Source organism: Chelonoidis abingdonii, chromosome 24 (assembly GCF_003597395.2).
Source record: "Chelonoidis abingdonii isolate Lonesome George chromosome 24, CheloAbing_2.0, whole genome shotgun sequence".
Taxonomy (NCBI): domain Eukaryota; kingdom Metazoa; phylum Chordata; order Testudines; family Testudinidae; genus Chelonoidis; species Chelonoidis abingdonii.
In genome coordinates this window covers 174,730-189,358 of record NC_133792.1, presented here as the reverse complement: position 1 = coordinate 189,358, position 14,629 = coordinate 174,730, and the positions used below count along the sequence as shown (strand labels likewise).

The window sequence follows — 14,629 nt, the reverse complement described above, 5'->3', positions numbered from 1 at the left end:
GCAATTGATCTCTGTGTGGGAGCCACCCAGCAGGCTAACGGGGCTCCCGGTCCCCCCGGCTTCAAACCCCCACCAGCTAGCTGCAATAGGCTGCTGTTCCTGCAAGCAGTTGACAAAGCAGGCGGATGCCAAACAACGTTATAAGGGAGCATTGCACAACTTTAAACAGGCATATTCCCTTATTGATCAGCAATGAAACAACATTAACTCGGATGACTTTAAGTGAGGAGTTACTGTACTTAAAAAGGCAGTGTACTTAGAGTGGTTTTAGCGTACTTAAAGGGGCAATGCAGATCTCTCTCTCTCTCTCTCTCTCTCTCTCTCTCTCTTACACACTTGGGGTGTGTGTGTGTTTCTCTCACACATGTGCACCCCCACCCTCCCAGCACTTTGGAAAGTGGAGGGAGTGATGCACTTCAGTGGGATAACATGAGTTCATCATCACATTCTGTTTCCACAGGGAATGTTTGCAGCCACTGCCATTCTGTGTCTCCTCCCTCCATTCGTGCTGCCTTCGTGAGGCTCAGCCAATTGCTAGTTCATCATTTAGCAGTAAGGCATTCCCTGGGAAATAGCCTACCTTCTGACTCCACCACCTCAACCAAGCTTCACAATCATCATTCCTGTGTAGAGTATTAAATTGTTTGTATAAAACTTACACACATACATACACACAGTATGGGGCGAAAAACATTTCCCTGGAGCCTAACCCCCCTATGGGGAAATCCAATTTCCCCAACTTCGTTTCACTTAAAGTAGCATTTTTCAGGAACATAACTACAGCATTAAGCAAGGAGTTACTATATTTGAGGCAGGCAGCAATTCCATCATGATGAAGATTTTGATGTATAGGAAGGTTGATATCCGTGGTGGCAAGGATGGTGTTCTAAGGGAGGTTGTTAATGTCGTGGAGTTTCTGGAGGAAATCAGTTCTGTTCTGAAGGAAACTGCCCCTTGTGTGGTGAGTGGTTTAAAGGTGGCTTCTGTGAGTTCTGATATTCCTTTGGATAGATTTAGTGGCCTTGTCTGGGTTCCCATGTTCGTGTATCTTAGGAAGCATATAGGAGGTCCCTAGAGTGGGGTCCCTGGAGGATGAGGTTATAGAGTTGTTTCGGGAAAGATTTGATTCCCCTCAATTCCTGTGTGAATTTTCACAAAGTGAACACTCTGTATCCGACCTCTGTCATGTTCTCAGATAAAATCTGCACACCTTCAAAAGCTAAGCATAAGGGGTTCACACTTGTTGCAGCATAACAATCTGTCCCACCTTGTATTTAGTTTGGAAGCTTTGGTTCTTCTTTGAGTGGTTATTCATGTCCATTCCAAGCAGGTGTGCGCGCGCCACGTGCATGCCAACCGGAAGATTTTCCCCTAGCAGCAGCTAGCTAGAACTTCTCTTGTGCATAGCAAGTTAGCAGTGTCCTATCCTCATGTATAGTCTGTGTGTATAGTTTGTATATAGTTAGTTTACTTAGGTCATTTGTATATAGTTCTTGGTAGTTGGAGGGTTCTCCCCCCCACGTTTCATCACCCGTTGGGGCATGCCTGGGTCCCCCGGGTTTGAACTCTGCAAGGACTGTGGGAAATTCATGCTCAAGAGTGCCCGCACTCTACTTGTTTGAGGTGCCTCAGAGAGAGCCAGCAAAAGGACCGGTGCTCTATCTGCAGGGGCTTCCGCCCGAGAACTCTCAAAGACTTAGATTCCTCCTGATGGAAGCTGCCCTGCGGCCACCCTCAGACCTGGAACTGGCCGATGCGGTGCCCAGCACATCTTCCTCGGTGCAGAGCACCCCGGGACCGGCATCAGGACTTAGGGCCCAGCCCAAGTCTTCTAAAACCTGACACCGAACGGAGTCGAGTCATAGGAAGTCAGCTTCAGTGCGGCACTGCTCACCATCTCCGGTGCCCACTAAGAAGAGGAAGCCAGTGAGGGAATGGTCACCCCACCAGGACCCCCAGAGGCCGACGCTGTCCGCGGGTGCAAGCGGACAGGCTGGGCTACAGCCCTTGGCTGCTCCGTTGACTCCCGCACCGCAGAGAAGGCGGTCAAGTCCGGACGGCCTAGATCCCCGGACCTCAGCGGAGACTTGCGCCTCCCCTCGACACCGGAGGCATTCGAGGCGTCCTCAGACTTGATAGAGCTCCCGGCGCCGGCCTCTCCGCACCGTAGTAGGGAGTTGCCTACCACGGCCCGTCCCCCAGTACAATCAAGGGGCAAGCTGGCCATGCTGTTGCCTCCCTCCCCGCCCCGCGCCGCTAGGGTGGCACCGGACCAGATAGGAGGCTCCCTGCTGCCTCAGCATCGCTCTCCAATGGCACTGGGTGCTCCTCTCCCCAGGTCCTCTTACTCAGAGACTTTAGACTCAGAGGCAGACTCCTACCACTCCAGCCGGCCACGGAGAAGGAGATCGGTTTCAAGAGTGAGCCACCAGCATTACCCACAGTGGCAGCAGCAATGGCATCCACCTTCACAGTGGCTGTTTTGGACCCCCTGGGCCTACCACCAGTCGGTAGGCCGGGCATTTGGTCCTCGATCAAGGTCGGCCTCTGTCTCTTTGACATCGGTGGCCCCGGTGCAGTTGCCTCCTCCACCAGCACTGTCGCCGGGCAGAGGTGTGCCATATTCAAGCTCAGCACTCCCTAGCCGGGCAGCAGCACCAGCAACGACTACAGTTCGGGCTCAACAGGCACCGCTCAATATGCCAAGCCGCTCACTGGCAACCCCGGTACCGGTCGCAGTGCCACATTTAGAATTGGAACCGGCCCTGCAACCACAGTACCGTGTGCCGCAGGACCCCGAAGGGCTACATGCACCTGAGGAAGGGCCGATCCAAGTAATTTCCTCTTCTTCCTCCCTGGATGAAGCGGTCTCAGGCATGACTGTGGCACCGGCCCTGGAGAACACTTGGATCCTCCAACAACTGCTCCGGCGAGCAGCTCAGAGCCTTGCAATCCAGGCTGAGGAAATCGAGGTGGATGCGGATCCAGTAGTAGACATCCTGGCTCCTTCAGGGCCATCCAGGGTGGCTCTTCCGTTAATCAAGACCATAGCAGATACATCCCGCACCTTATGGCAGACGCCAGCTTCACTGGCCCTTACTGCCAAGAGAATGGAACGGCGTTATTTCGTCCCCTCTAAGGGGCACAAACACTTATACACTCACCCCCACGCCTGGACTCCCTGTTGGTGGATGCAGCCAACCAACGGGAGCATCAAGGGTTTCAGGGGTCAGCACCAAAGAACAGGGACGTGAAAAGACTTGACCTCTTTGGTAGAAAGGTGTACTCTATGGCAGGCCTACAGCTCCATATTGCCAACCAACAGCCGATCGTAAGCCAATATGGTCATAACACATGTTCAGCCATGTTGAAGTTTACGGAGCTCCTCCTCCAGAACTCAAGGTCAGAGTTTTCGGCCCTGGTGGAGGAAGGGAAACTGATCTCCCGAGCCTCTCTCCAGGCGACCCTAGATGCGGCGGATTCAGCCTCGCGCACCCTGGCCGCGGGCCTGATCATGAGGCAGGGAGCCTTTCTCCAGGTCTCAGGCCTTCCCTGTGAGGTCCAGCAGACCATTCAGGACCTCCCCTTCTAGAGGCAGATGCCATTTTCAGAAAAAATGGACAAACGTCTCCATAGCCTAAAGGACTCGAGGGCCACGCTTTGCTCACTGGACTTGCGTACTCCTGCGACACAACGCAGGCAGTTTAGGCCGCAGGTAGCCCCAGCCTCAGGCTCGCCAGGAGCTAGGATACAGGCGGGGCAGAAATGACAGGAGGCATCACCAACACCACCCCTTCGGCCAGGCGTCCAGTCAGTTGAGACCGTCATCGGGGCCTAGGCCCCTTGTTTGATGGTATGGTCGAGGGCGACCTACCTATCAAGACTCTGGATCCTTCTACTCTACCTTTTGGGCCACCTCTGTCCCCCTTCTACCGTGGCTGGTCCCAAATCATGTCGGTCAGCTGGGTGCTCCGCACGGTACAGAGGGGATATTCTATCCAGTTTTCCTCTCTCCCACCCCACCAGCCCCCCTCCCCATCCCTCTTCAGGGACCCATCTCACGAGCAACTTCTAATTCAAGAAGTGCAGTCCCTCATGGAGGCAGGGACGGTGGAGGAAGTCCCTCGAGAGCTTAGGGGCAAAGGCTTCTACTCCCAGTATTTCCTAATACCGAAGGCGAAAGGGGTCTGAGACCCATCCTGGACTTGCGGCGACTGAACAAATTTGTTCGAAAGCTCAAGTTCCGCGTGGTCTCCCTGTCCTCTATCATCCCCTCCCTGGATCCAGGAGATTGGTACACCGCCTTCGACTTAGAGGACGCTTACTTCCACATTGCCATAATTCCTTGACACCGTTGGTACCTCAGGTTCGTCGTAGCTGACACCCATCTGCAGTTCACAGTGCTCCCGTTTGGCCTGTCAGCTGCCCCAAGGATCTTCACGAAGTGCATGGCAGTTGTGGCAGCCTTCCTGCGCAGGCGGGGCATCCAGGTATTCCCCTACCTTGACAATTGACTCATAAAGGGCCACACCAAGGAGCAGGTGGAGGCGCAGGTGTTGTTCATCAGGCCGACCTTTCTCAATCTCCGCCTCCTCGTGAATGAAGCCAAGTCCACCCTGTCTCCTATGCAACGAATAGAGTTCATAGGGGCGGTTCTGGACTCCACCCATGCCAGAGCGTTCCTTCCGGAATCCAGGTTCCACGCAATTTCCGAGCTCATCCTCGGACCGCAACTTGCCCCGATTACCACAGCGCGGGTCTGCCTCTGGCTGTTGGGTCACATGGTGGTGTGCGCCTTTGTGGTAAATCATGCCAGACTCCGGCTTCGCCTGCTACAGTCCTGGTTAGCAACAGTATACAGCTCGGCCAGGGACCTCTTGGACTCAGTGGTGTCCATTCCCCAGTTGGTGCTGAGTTCGCTATGGTGGTGGCTCGACCCGCAGAAAGTGTGCATGGGTGTCCCCTTTGCCACCCCTCAACCCTCCCTCTCTCTGGTAACGGATGCCTTGGATCGCACCTGGGAAATCTCAGGACACAGGGCTTGTGGTCGCTGGAGGACCTCGAGTTGCATATAAATGTCAGGGAACTGAGAGCGGTCCGCCTGGCTTGCTTGACCTTTCAGTCCCACCTGGCCGGCAGATGTGTTTCAGTCCTCTTGGACAACACATAAACAGTCTTTTATATCAACAAACGGGGGTGCACGCTCCTCTCCCCGTGCAGGGAAGCCCTCACGTTGTGGGATTTCTGCGTCCACAATGCTACCCACCTGACAGCTTTCTACCTTCCGGGGCAGCAGAACGGCCTGGTGGACACCCTCAGCTGCTTGTTCCGGGGTCACGAGTGGTCCCTCCAACAGAACATGGTATGCTCAATCTTCCAGCTCTGGGGCTTTCCCCGGTTAGACCTGTTCGCCTTGAGGGAAAACAGGAAGTGCCGACGGTTCTGCTCCCTCCTGGGCTGCAGTCCGGGGTCTCTGTTGGATGCCTTCCTCCCAGTCTTGGGGGGTCGGTCTGCTCTACACCTTTCCTCCGATTCCCTCTGATACACAGGGTGATTTTGAAGATCTACAGGAACCACGCACGGGTAATCCTGATAGCTCCGGCGTGGCCGCGCCAACATTGATAAACGTCACTCCTGCACATGTCTGTTCAGGTGCCCGTGACGCTGCCCCTGCTTCTGGACCTGATCACGCAGGACCGGGGCTCCCTCTACCACCCGAACCTGGAATCTCTCCACCTCACAGCCTGCATGCTCCATGGCTGAACCCAGTGGAGAGGCAGTGCCCAGCGGGTCAGACAAGTGCTGCTCGATAGTAGGAAACCATCAACCAGGGCCACCTACCTGGCCAAATGGAAACGCTTCTCCATATGGTCGGGTCAGCAAGGTCACAATCCTCTGGGGGTCCCAATCCCTATTATCCTAGACTGTTTGCTCCACCTCACAGTTCCACATGGGACAAGATATCTTTCTCCTGGTGTTTTATCCAAAACCACACTCTTCCAGTGAGGAGGCGAGGTTACATTCCCTGGATGTCCGCAGGGCCTTAGCCTTTTACGTCGAGCGTACGAAGCCGTTCAGACGCTCAACACAGCTCTTCCCCGTGGTGGCAGATAGGATGAAAGGGCTCCCGGTCTCCTCTCAGCGAATCTCTTCATGGATCGTGACCTGCATCCGGGAATGCTACCGCATAGTTAAGACCCCTGTCCCTCCAGTCACGGCCCACTCCACTAGGGCGCAGGCCTCCTCTGGGGCATTCCTGGCTCAGATCCTGACTCAGGAGATTTGTAGAGTGGCCACGTGGTCCTCCATCCACACGTTCACGTCGCACTATGCCATCACGCACCAGGCTAGGGATGATGAAGCCTTTGGTCATGCAGTACTCCAGTCAGCAGTGAACTCCGACCCCACCACCTAGGTTCAGGCTTGTGAGTCACCTGTTTGGAATGGACATGAACAACCACTCGAAGAAGAAAAACGGTTACCCACCTTTTAGTAACTGTTGTTCTTCGAGATGTGTTGTTCATGTCCATTCCAATACCCACCCTCCTTCCCCTCTGTCAGAGTGCCGGCAAGAAGGAACTGAGGGGGTGGAGTGTCGGCGGGCCCCTTTATAGGGCGCCATAGTAGCGCCACTCCAGGGAGCGCCAAGGCCAACCCTACGGATGCTGCTAGGGGAAAATCTTCCGGCTGGCATGCACGCAGCGCGCACACAGCTGCTTGGAATGGACATGACCAACACATCTCGAAGAACAACAGTCACTAAAAGGTGGGTAACTGTATTTTTCCTTGTTCAGACCTGAGGAAGAGCTCTGTGAAGTTCGTCCCATCCACCAACAGACGTTGGTCCAATAAAAGATATTACCTTGTCCAGCTTCTCTTTCTATCTTGTTAATGTGTTTGTACAGTAGATAGCCATACAGTACTCGTGACTGAAAAAACAGTATATTAACTCTATTCTCTCTTTAATTAAAGTATCTAAAGGACCATAAGATCTCAGGAATTCTCTAAATACAGAGACTTTCTTCATTTGATAGTTGGAAAAAAACACAACAAAGCTGCTGCAACTGAGTCAGCGTATGATTCTGTGCTCTTTAGAACCATAGTAATCTGGGTTAGTGTCAAGGGTACTGAAAAATGAGTTAAAAGATACAGAGGCAATGTAATTGCAAATGTTTCTTCCAGAATCCTGATGTAGCAAAAGCAAAGCTGATTTCTCGGATGGCTAAAATGGGACAGCCTATGCTACCTTTCCTTGCAGGAACAGCAGGCACCCAGCTGGACTCCAGTGACTCAGAACTAGAGGTGCGTCACCAAGCACTCATGTTCCTTAAAATGTAGGATTTGATATACATTCCAGGCAGTGCAAAAACTACTGCTGAGTGCAGTGGCTGCTCTGCCTGCCTGCAAGGTGACTGCTCTGTCAGTCTCACTTGTGCCATTTTGAAGCTCATGGAGACACCTTGTATGTTTGGAACTGTTGACATTCAGTTCCACGTGAGGCTAGCATTCCTGTAAGGCTTAAATTCCCTCTTTATAATTGGTGCATTGCTATTAATCATATCTTGTCTTAGCCAAAAGTTTGGATGCAAAGCTATTCCTAAGTTGTTAGCTCACTAATACTGACTAAAATTTGGAAATGTTTTAGGACCCAAATACACTGAGAGGAACAGCACAGCCTGTCTCTTCATCCCCCAAGAGACCTTTCTTGCAGCCAGCTCATGCAGTACTGCCTCAGTTGACAACGCAAGGTAATGAATTGGTCTGCTTGGGTTTGATAAATAGAAATTGCAGTCATGGACTGGCATGTTTAACCATTTTCTGCTGCATGAATTGTGAATTTAAGGAACTGAAAAGAGGATGTGACTTGTGAGTGACCCTCCCATCACTCAGCTCTCCAGGTGGACTATTTCTTATACCCAAAGGCTGAGTTATTGAGGGTATGTGTTCACTGCAGTATCTGTTTTAGTTATCTGCACTGAAGTTACTTCTCATGAGTTAGTCTAGCTTGAGTGAAAGAGGACTTCAAAGCAAAGTAACATTTGAGCTGTTTATGTCCACACTGGCACTGCTCATGTTTGTGTCACTAAGACTTTGGGGGGCACATCCCATGGCTCGCTGAGCTGCTGTGGGAATTTTCCCAGTAGATTGTGGGAGAATGTCCTTTCTGTGTGTACATGAGGGAGAGAAGGGGAATTATGGGAAGGCATTGGAGGACTCATAACACTTAAGCGGAGCTAGCTGGCTTCCACACTGCAGAGTTGTCATGTTAGCAGCTGAGTTGTGTTCACCTTTACCTCCTGGCAAGCTAGACAACTTGGCTTAAAAGCACTACTGCACTTGAGTTCAGCATTTCTGTGTGTGGAGGGAACTCAGGTTAGGGGCAAACTCTTGCTTATTTTGCATTGAAGACAGCCCTTTAATCTCCATCATACAGATTCGCTTAGGCAGGATTGTGGGCAGTCTCATAGATTCATAGAATATCAAGGTTGGAAGGGACCTCAGGAGGTCATCTAGTCCAACCCCTTTCTCAAAGCAGGACCAATCCCCAATTTTTTCCCCCAGATCCTTAAATGGTCCCCTCAAGGATTGAATTCACAACCCTGGGTTTAGCAGGCCAATGCTCAGACCGCTAGAGCTATCCCTCCCCCCATGTTAGCCTTGGTCTGTTCAGTGACTGTAGTTACATGAATCATGTAGGGGTCCCATACACTTGTCAAGTTACTTAGACAACTGAAACTTACTGTCAGCAACAAATGATATACTTACTGTGCTAGATATCTTCTCTTGTTCCTTTTCAGTACCTCAGCCATCCGTTTCTGGGCTCCAAGTGCCCTCTGCTGCCTTAATGCCTGCAACCCTTCAGCCCCATTCAGCTCTCACTGGAAGTGCACAGAGCTTTCAGGTATTGAAATCAGATTAGTGGAGACCTCTGATGCTTCTGATGGCAGCGCTCTCTTAGATGTATGCTCTTCTCCATTGTTGGGAAGAGGGGATCCACAACTGGAATAGAGGAGCCACCCAAAGAAGGAGCCGTCTCACCAAGCTGAAGGATGTTGAAAAATCAGAGGGTTCGGGGAGAGAGCCACAAGAATAATTAAAGAACATAAGAACAGCTATACTGAGTCATACCAAAGGTCCATCTAGCCCAGTGTCCTGTCTGCTGACAGTGGCCAATACCAGGTGAACAGAGCCGGCAATCAGCAAGTGATCCATCCCCTGTCATCCAGTCCCAGCTTCTGGCATTCAGAGGTTCAGGGGAACACACAGCATGGGGTTATATCCCTGACCATGTTGGCTAATAGCCATAGAATCGTAGGACCTCAAGAGTTCATCTAGTCTAGTTCCCTGCACTCAGGGCCAGACTAAATATTATCTAGACCATCCCTAACAGGTATTTGTCTAGCCTGCTCCTAAAAATCTCTAGTGATGGAGATTTTCACAACCTCCCTAGGCCATCAATGGACCTATTCTCCATGAACTTATCGAACTCTTTTTGAACCCAGTTATACTTTTGGCCTTTACGGCAACTGCTGGCAATGAGTTCTACATGTTGATAGTCCATTGTGTGAAGAAGTACTTCCTGCCCATTAATTTCATTGGGTGACCCCTGGTTCTTGTGTTACGTGAAGGGGTAAACAACACTTCGCAAATGGTGTGGTGAAAATGAATAAGGATTTTATATATCTCTGTTGTATTTCCCTACCCCCAGCCAGTCTCTCTTTTCTAAGATGAAAAGTCCCAGTCTTTTTAATCTCTCCTCATATGAGAGCTGTTCCATACCTCAGATCATTTTTGTTACCCTTCTCTGTGCTTTTACCAATTGTAATATCGTTTTTGAGATTGGGTGACCAGAAGTGCATACAGTATTCAAGGTGTGGACATACCATGGATTTATGTAGTGGGTTATAGTATTTTCTGTTTTACTATCTATGCCTTTCCTAATGGTTCCTAACTTTGTTAGCTTTTTTGACTGCTACTGCACGTTAAGCAGAACTCTTCAGAGAACTGTCCAAGATCTCTCTTCTGAGTGGCAACAGCTAATTTAGACTCCATCATTTTGTGTCTATAGTTGGGATAGTATTTTCCAATCTGCCATTTTGTCACCCTTTGTAACTCTTTGCAGTCAGCTTTGGACTTAACTATTTTGAATAATTTGCTATTGTCTGCAAACTTTGTTACCTCACTGTTTACCCCTTTCTCCAGATCATTTATTATTATGTTGAACCGCACTGGTCCCAGTATAGATCCTTGGCAGACCATGCTATTTTACCCCTCTTCACTGAAAACTGACCATTTATTCCTATCCATTGTTTTCTATCTTTCAACTAGTTATTGATCAATGAGAGGACCTTCCCTCTTATCCCATGACTGCTTACTTTGCTTGAGTCTTGGGCAAGGGATTTTATCAAAGGCTTTCTGAAAGTCCAGGTACACTATATGCACTGATTCACCCTTGTTGACACCCTCCAAGAATTCTAATAGATTGGTGAGGCATGATTTCCCTTTACAAAAGTCATATTGACTCTTTCCCAATATATCGTGTTCACCTGTGTGTTCGATAATTCCATTCTTTACTATAGTTTCAACCAATTTACTGGGTACTGAAGTTAGACTTGCTAACTTGTAATTGCCCAGGTCACCTAGGGAGCCTTTTAAAAAAAAAAATAAATAAATTGATATTACATTAGCTCTCTGCCTGTCATCTGGTGCAGAAGCTGATTAAGTAGTAAGTTACATACCACTACCACTCTGAAACCTGATACCACAGTTAATAGTTTTGCAGTTACATATTTAGCTCCTTCAGGACCAGATGGTATTCATCCAAGATATCTGGTGACTTATTACTCTTTCATTTACCAGTTTGTTCCAAAACCACCTCTATTGACACCTCAATTTGGAACAGTTCCTCAGACTTGACATCTAAAAAGAATGGCTCAATTGTGGAAATCTCCCTCACATCCTCTGCAGTGAAGACCAATGCAAAGAATTCATTTAACTTCTCTGCAATGGCCTTGTCTTCCTTCAGTGCTTCTTTAGCACTTTGGTCATCCAGTGGCCCCACTGATTGTTTTAGGTTTCCTGCTGCTAATGTACTTACTTACAAAAACTAAGAGGATTTTTTTTTGTGGCTTTATTTATTTTTATTTTTTCTCATTACTCTTCAGATTTGTTTTTGGCTTGCCTAATTATACTTCCACACTTGATTTGCCAGAGTTTTTTCTTTTCTATTTTCCTCATTTAGGTTTTGATTTCCAATTTTAAAAGTTGTCTTTTTGTCTCTGTTTAGCCATGGCAGCTTTTTTTGGTCCTCTCATTTATTTTTTATTTGGGTTATACTTATAGTTAGAACCTCTATTGTAGTTTTTAAAAAAAGTTTCCTTGCAGGTTGCAGGCATTTCACTCTTTGACTGTTCTTTTTAATTTCCATTTGACTAGCCTAATTTTTGTGCCGTTCCCCTTTTTTGAAGTTAAACTATGGTGGATTTCTTTGGTATTTTCCCCTTACAAGGCTGTTAACTTTATTACATTATGGTCTCTGTTATGTAGTGTTTTAGCTATGTTCACCTCTTGGACCAGATCCTGTGTTCCGCCTATCTGTTTCCCCCACCCTTTAGTTTAAAAATGCCTCTAGATATTTTTAAATTTTACATGCCATTATTCTGATTCTGTTTTGGTTTAGGTGGCGCCCATCCTTCCTGCATTGGCTCCTCCTTTCCCAAAAATTTCCGCAGGTCCCAATAAATCTAAATTCCTCCTCTGAACTCAGTCTCATCCACTCATTAAGACCTTGCAGTTCTTCCTGTCTAACTGGCCCTGTGTGTGGAGCTGGAAGCATTTCAGATACGCTACCATGGATGTCCTGAACTTCAGTCTCTTACCTAGCAACCTAAATTTGGCATCCAGGATCTCTCTCTCCCCTACCTTTCCCTATGTCATTGGTACTGACTTGTACCATAACCAATGGGTCATCCCCAGCACTGCACATGCGTCTGTCTAGATGTCTTGAGAGGTACTTGACCTTCACACTGAGCAGGCAATTTACCATGCGGTTTTCTTAGTCATCAAAACCCAACCATCTATATTTCTAATACTCCAGTCCCCCAGTCAGGCTCTCAGAAGTAACTCAGGACAGATTTGGGTTTGTGCCCGGGTTTGTAACAATCGGTAGTGTCAAGTATCAGAGGGGTAGCCGTGTTAGTCTGAATCTGTAAAAGCAGCAGAGAATCCTGTGGCACCTTATAGACTAACAGATGTTTTGGATCATGAGCTTTCGTGGGTAAGTACCCGCTTTGTCAGATGTTCTTCTATTAGATTTCACCAACCAGGTGTCAAGTGTGAACTTCTCAAGCACTATAACAGTCTTAATGTGGAGTCACAGACAGTCTCGCTGGGTATTCTAGTTTATCTTGCCACCCAGGCAAACCTGTCTTTGTAATAGATGGCACCTTACACCAAAAATCACAACAATATTTAGGTTACTCCCGGTGCCAAAGGACCAGTCACTTACCTCAGGGCAATTGTACCTCAGATCTGAAACCAAAGACAATGCTTGTAGCCAATCCTAGAATGCTGACTAAAGATTTATTAATTAAGAAAAAAATAAGAGAATTATTTACAAGGTTAAAGCAGGTAAGCATACGCACACAAATGAGATATAGCGTTAGATTCCAAAAGGTAATAGTAGCTGCTATAATATAAAGATTGCATATGTCCTTTAGGGCTAACCCAAGCCAAGCAGATGGAGATCCCTTGCTTATGCTAGAAATATTATCCTCTCTGAATTCCAGGAAGCGTAGTGATAACAATTTTCTTCTTTTCAGGCATTTTGATCTCCTTACCCCAGAGTACAAGGCGTGATAGGATGAGGGCTTGTGTATGTCCCCTTTTGATGGATGTGGGAGGGAGCAATCAACAAAGTGTTTTTCTCCTGATGTTCCGCTATGGCTTGTCTTCAGGGCCGCCTTTTGTTGTGTTGGAGATAACACGTCTTGTGATAAACTAGCATTTCATACTCGGTAATGCTTCTCTCCTGACTGTGGGGTTTTACAGTTTTAGGAAACACTTTTATGTTATGGAACAAACACTTAAATATTACGTTATAACATGGGATACAGCTATTAAGTGAGATTAATACTCGCAGCAACTTACAAGCATATCATAAAGTCTAAACACATTCTTATAGCTCTGATACTTATTTTAACAATACTGACATACATGTGAGTCAGACTGGTTTCCAGCTATGCATTTGTCAGTGTTCAAGGAGGCCTAGAGGCCTTGGCATGAGCTGGCACTTGGTCTGCCAGCATCACACCCCTATTGTTATTGTTACAAGCTTTTCCTAATAACATGGTTCCTGACCCTCATGAGAGGATACCATGACATGATCTGGAAGGAGGATCCCAACTATGGGATCATTTCCCTCCATTCCACCTTGATGTTCTTCCCCAAGACTTTCATCTTCCTCAACAGCACAGAGGCTGTCTTATGGGGAGTGGGACTTCTCTACTGTGTCCTGAGAGTCTCATCTATGTGCCTCTCTGTCTCCCTTAGCTCCTCCAGTTCAGCCACTCTAGTCTCAAGAGCCTGCACTTGCTCTGAGGGCTATCTGCCACTTTCCCACAAGGCATGTAATAATACATGCCACATTCAGTGCAATAAACTAGATAGCCTCTACTCTGCTGCTGGACTTGTGCCTGTATTATCTGTACTCTTGCAGGTGTGTGTGTTTGTTTGTTTGTTTTTGTTTTGGTTTGTGGTTGGGATGTTAATTGGCCTAAATTCAGAAAACATTTACTAGGTGTATCCGGCTTGCACACTCCCTTGCAAAACTCCTGTTTTGGACTAAATGGAAAGTCTTTGAGTTAATAGCATTTGTGACCCTCATATGCTTCAGCTCACTTACGTTGAGTGACGAACGCTTGTCAGGAGAATATTTATTTGGGTTTTGTGGTGGTTATCTCTAGATAGGACAGAAGCAAATGGGTTTTATTCTCATTCTTCCTTAAAAATGGCTTTAGTGACGTTTGCTATTTTAGCATCCATTTTGAGACTATTTAATCTACAGATGCTCCACTCAGACCTTGTTTCTCAAACTTCATCCATAACAGAAATTATAGTGAGTAGTGTGTAACTGAAACTGTTAGAACAAAACAAAATGAAATGTCTTCTTCCTTTAGCCGTATGCAGAAATGGCATATACCTATTCACAAACTGCAGCTGCTTCCCAGCTCCAGCCTCTAGGACAGATGTATCCAGCACCTTTCCAAGGTATGTCAGGAAAATGTGCACCATATGAAATCTCTCAGCCGCACTGATGCATTGTAAATAATTTTTTGTAATAAATATCCGCACAGGACTGGAAGCAGACATACACCCATCCCATTCAGAACCCTTACATCTGCTGTCTCAGTTCTTCTTCGAGTGATTGCTCATATCCATTCCAGTAGGTGTACGTGCCGCGCGTGCATGTTTGTCGGAAGACTTTTACCCTAGCAACTCCAGCGGGCCGGCAGGTCGCCCCCTAGAGTGGCGCCGCCATAGCGGGTAATATATACCCCTGCCGGCCTGCCCGCTCCCTTCTACCGCTACAGCGTGTCGGTCGTTGGAACTGGTGAGCGCGGCATAGCTG

The 14,629-nt window shown here is 48.0% G+C and overlaps 1 protein-coding gene across 12 annotated transcripts in view; it reads left to right on the top strand.

Annotated features, from left to right (window-relative positions):
- FKBP15 (FKBP prolyl isomerase family member 15) overlaps window positions 1-14,629 on the top strand; it is a 116,490-nt gene that overhangs the window by 40,392 nt on the left and 61,469 nt on the right. For all 12 annotated transcript variants that reach the window (XM_075060602.1, XM_075060600.1, XM_075060596.1 and 9 more), the window contains exons 12-15: window positions 7,183-7,302; window positions 7,646-7,748; window positions 8,799-8,902; window positions 14,178-14,268. In XM_075060602.1, the coding sequence (XP_074916703.1) occupies window positions 7,183-7,302; window positions 7,646-7,748; window positions 8,799-8,902; window positions 14,178-14,268 (418 nt within the window). The remainder of the gene's footprint in view (window positions 1-7,182; window positions 7,303-7,645; window positions 7,749-8,798; window positions 8,903-14,177; window positions 14,269-14,629) is intronic.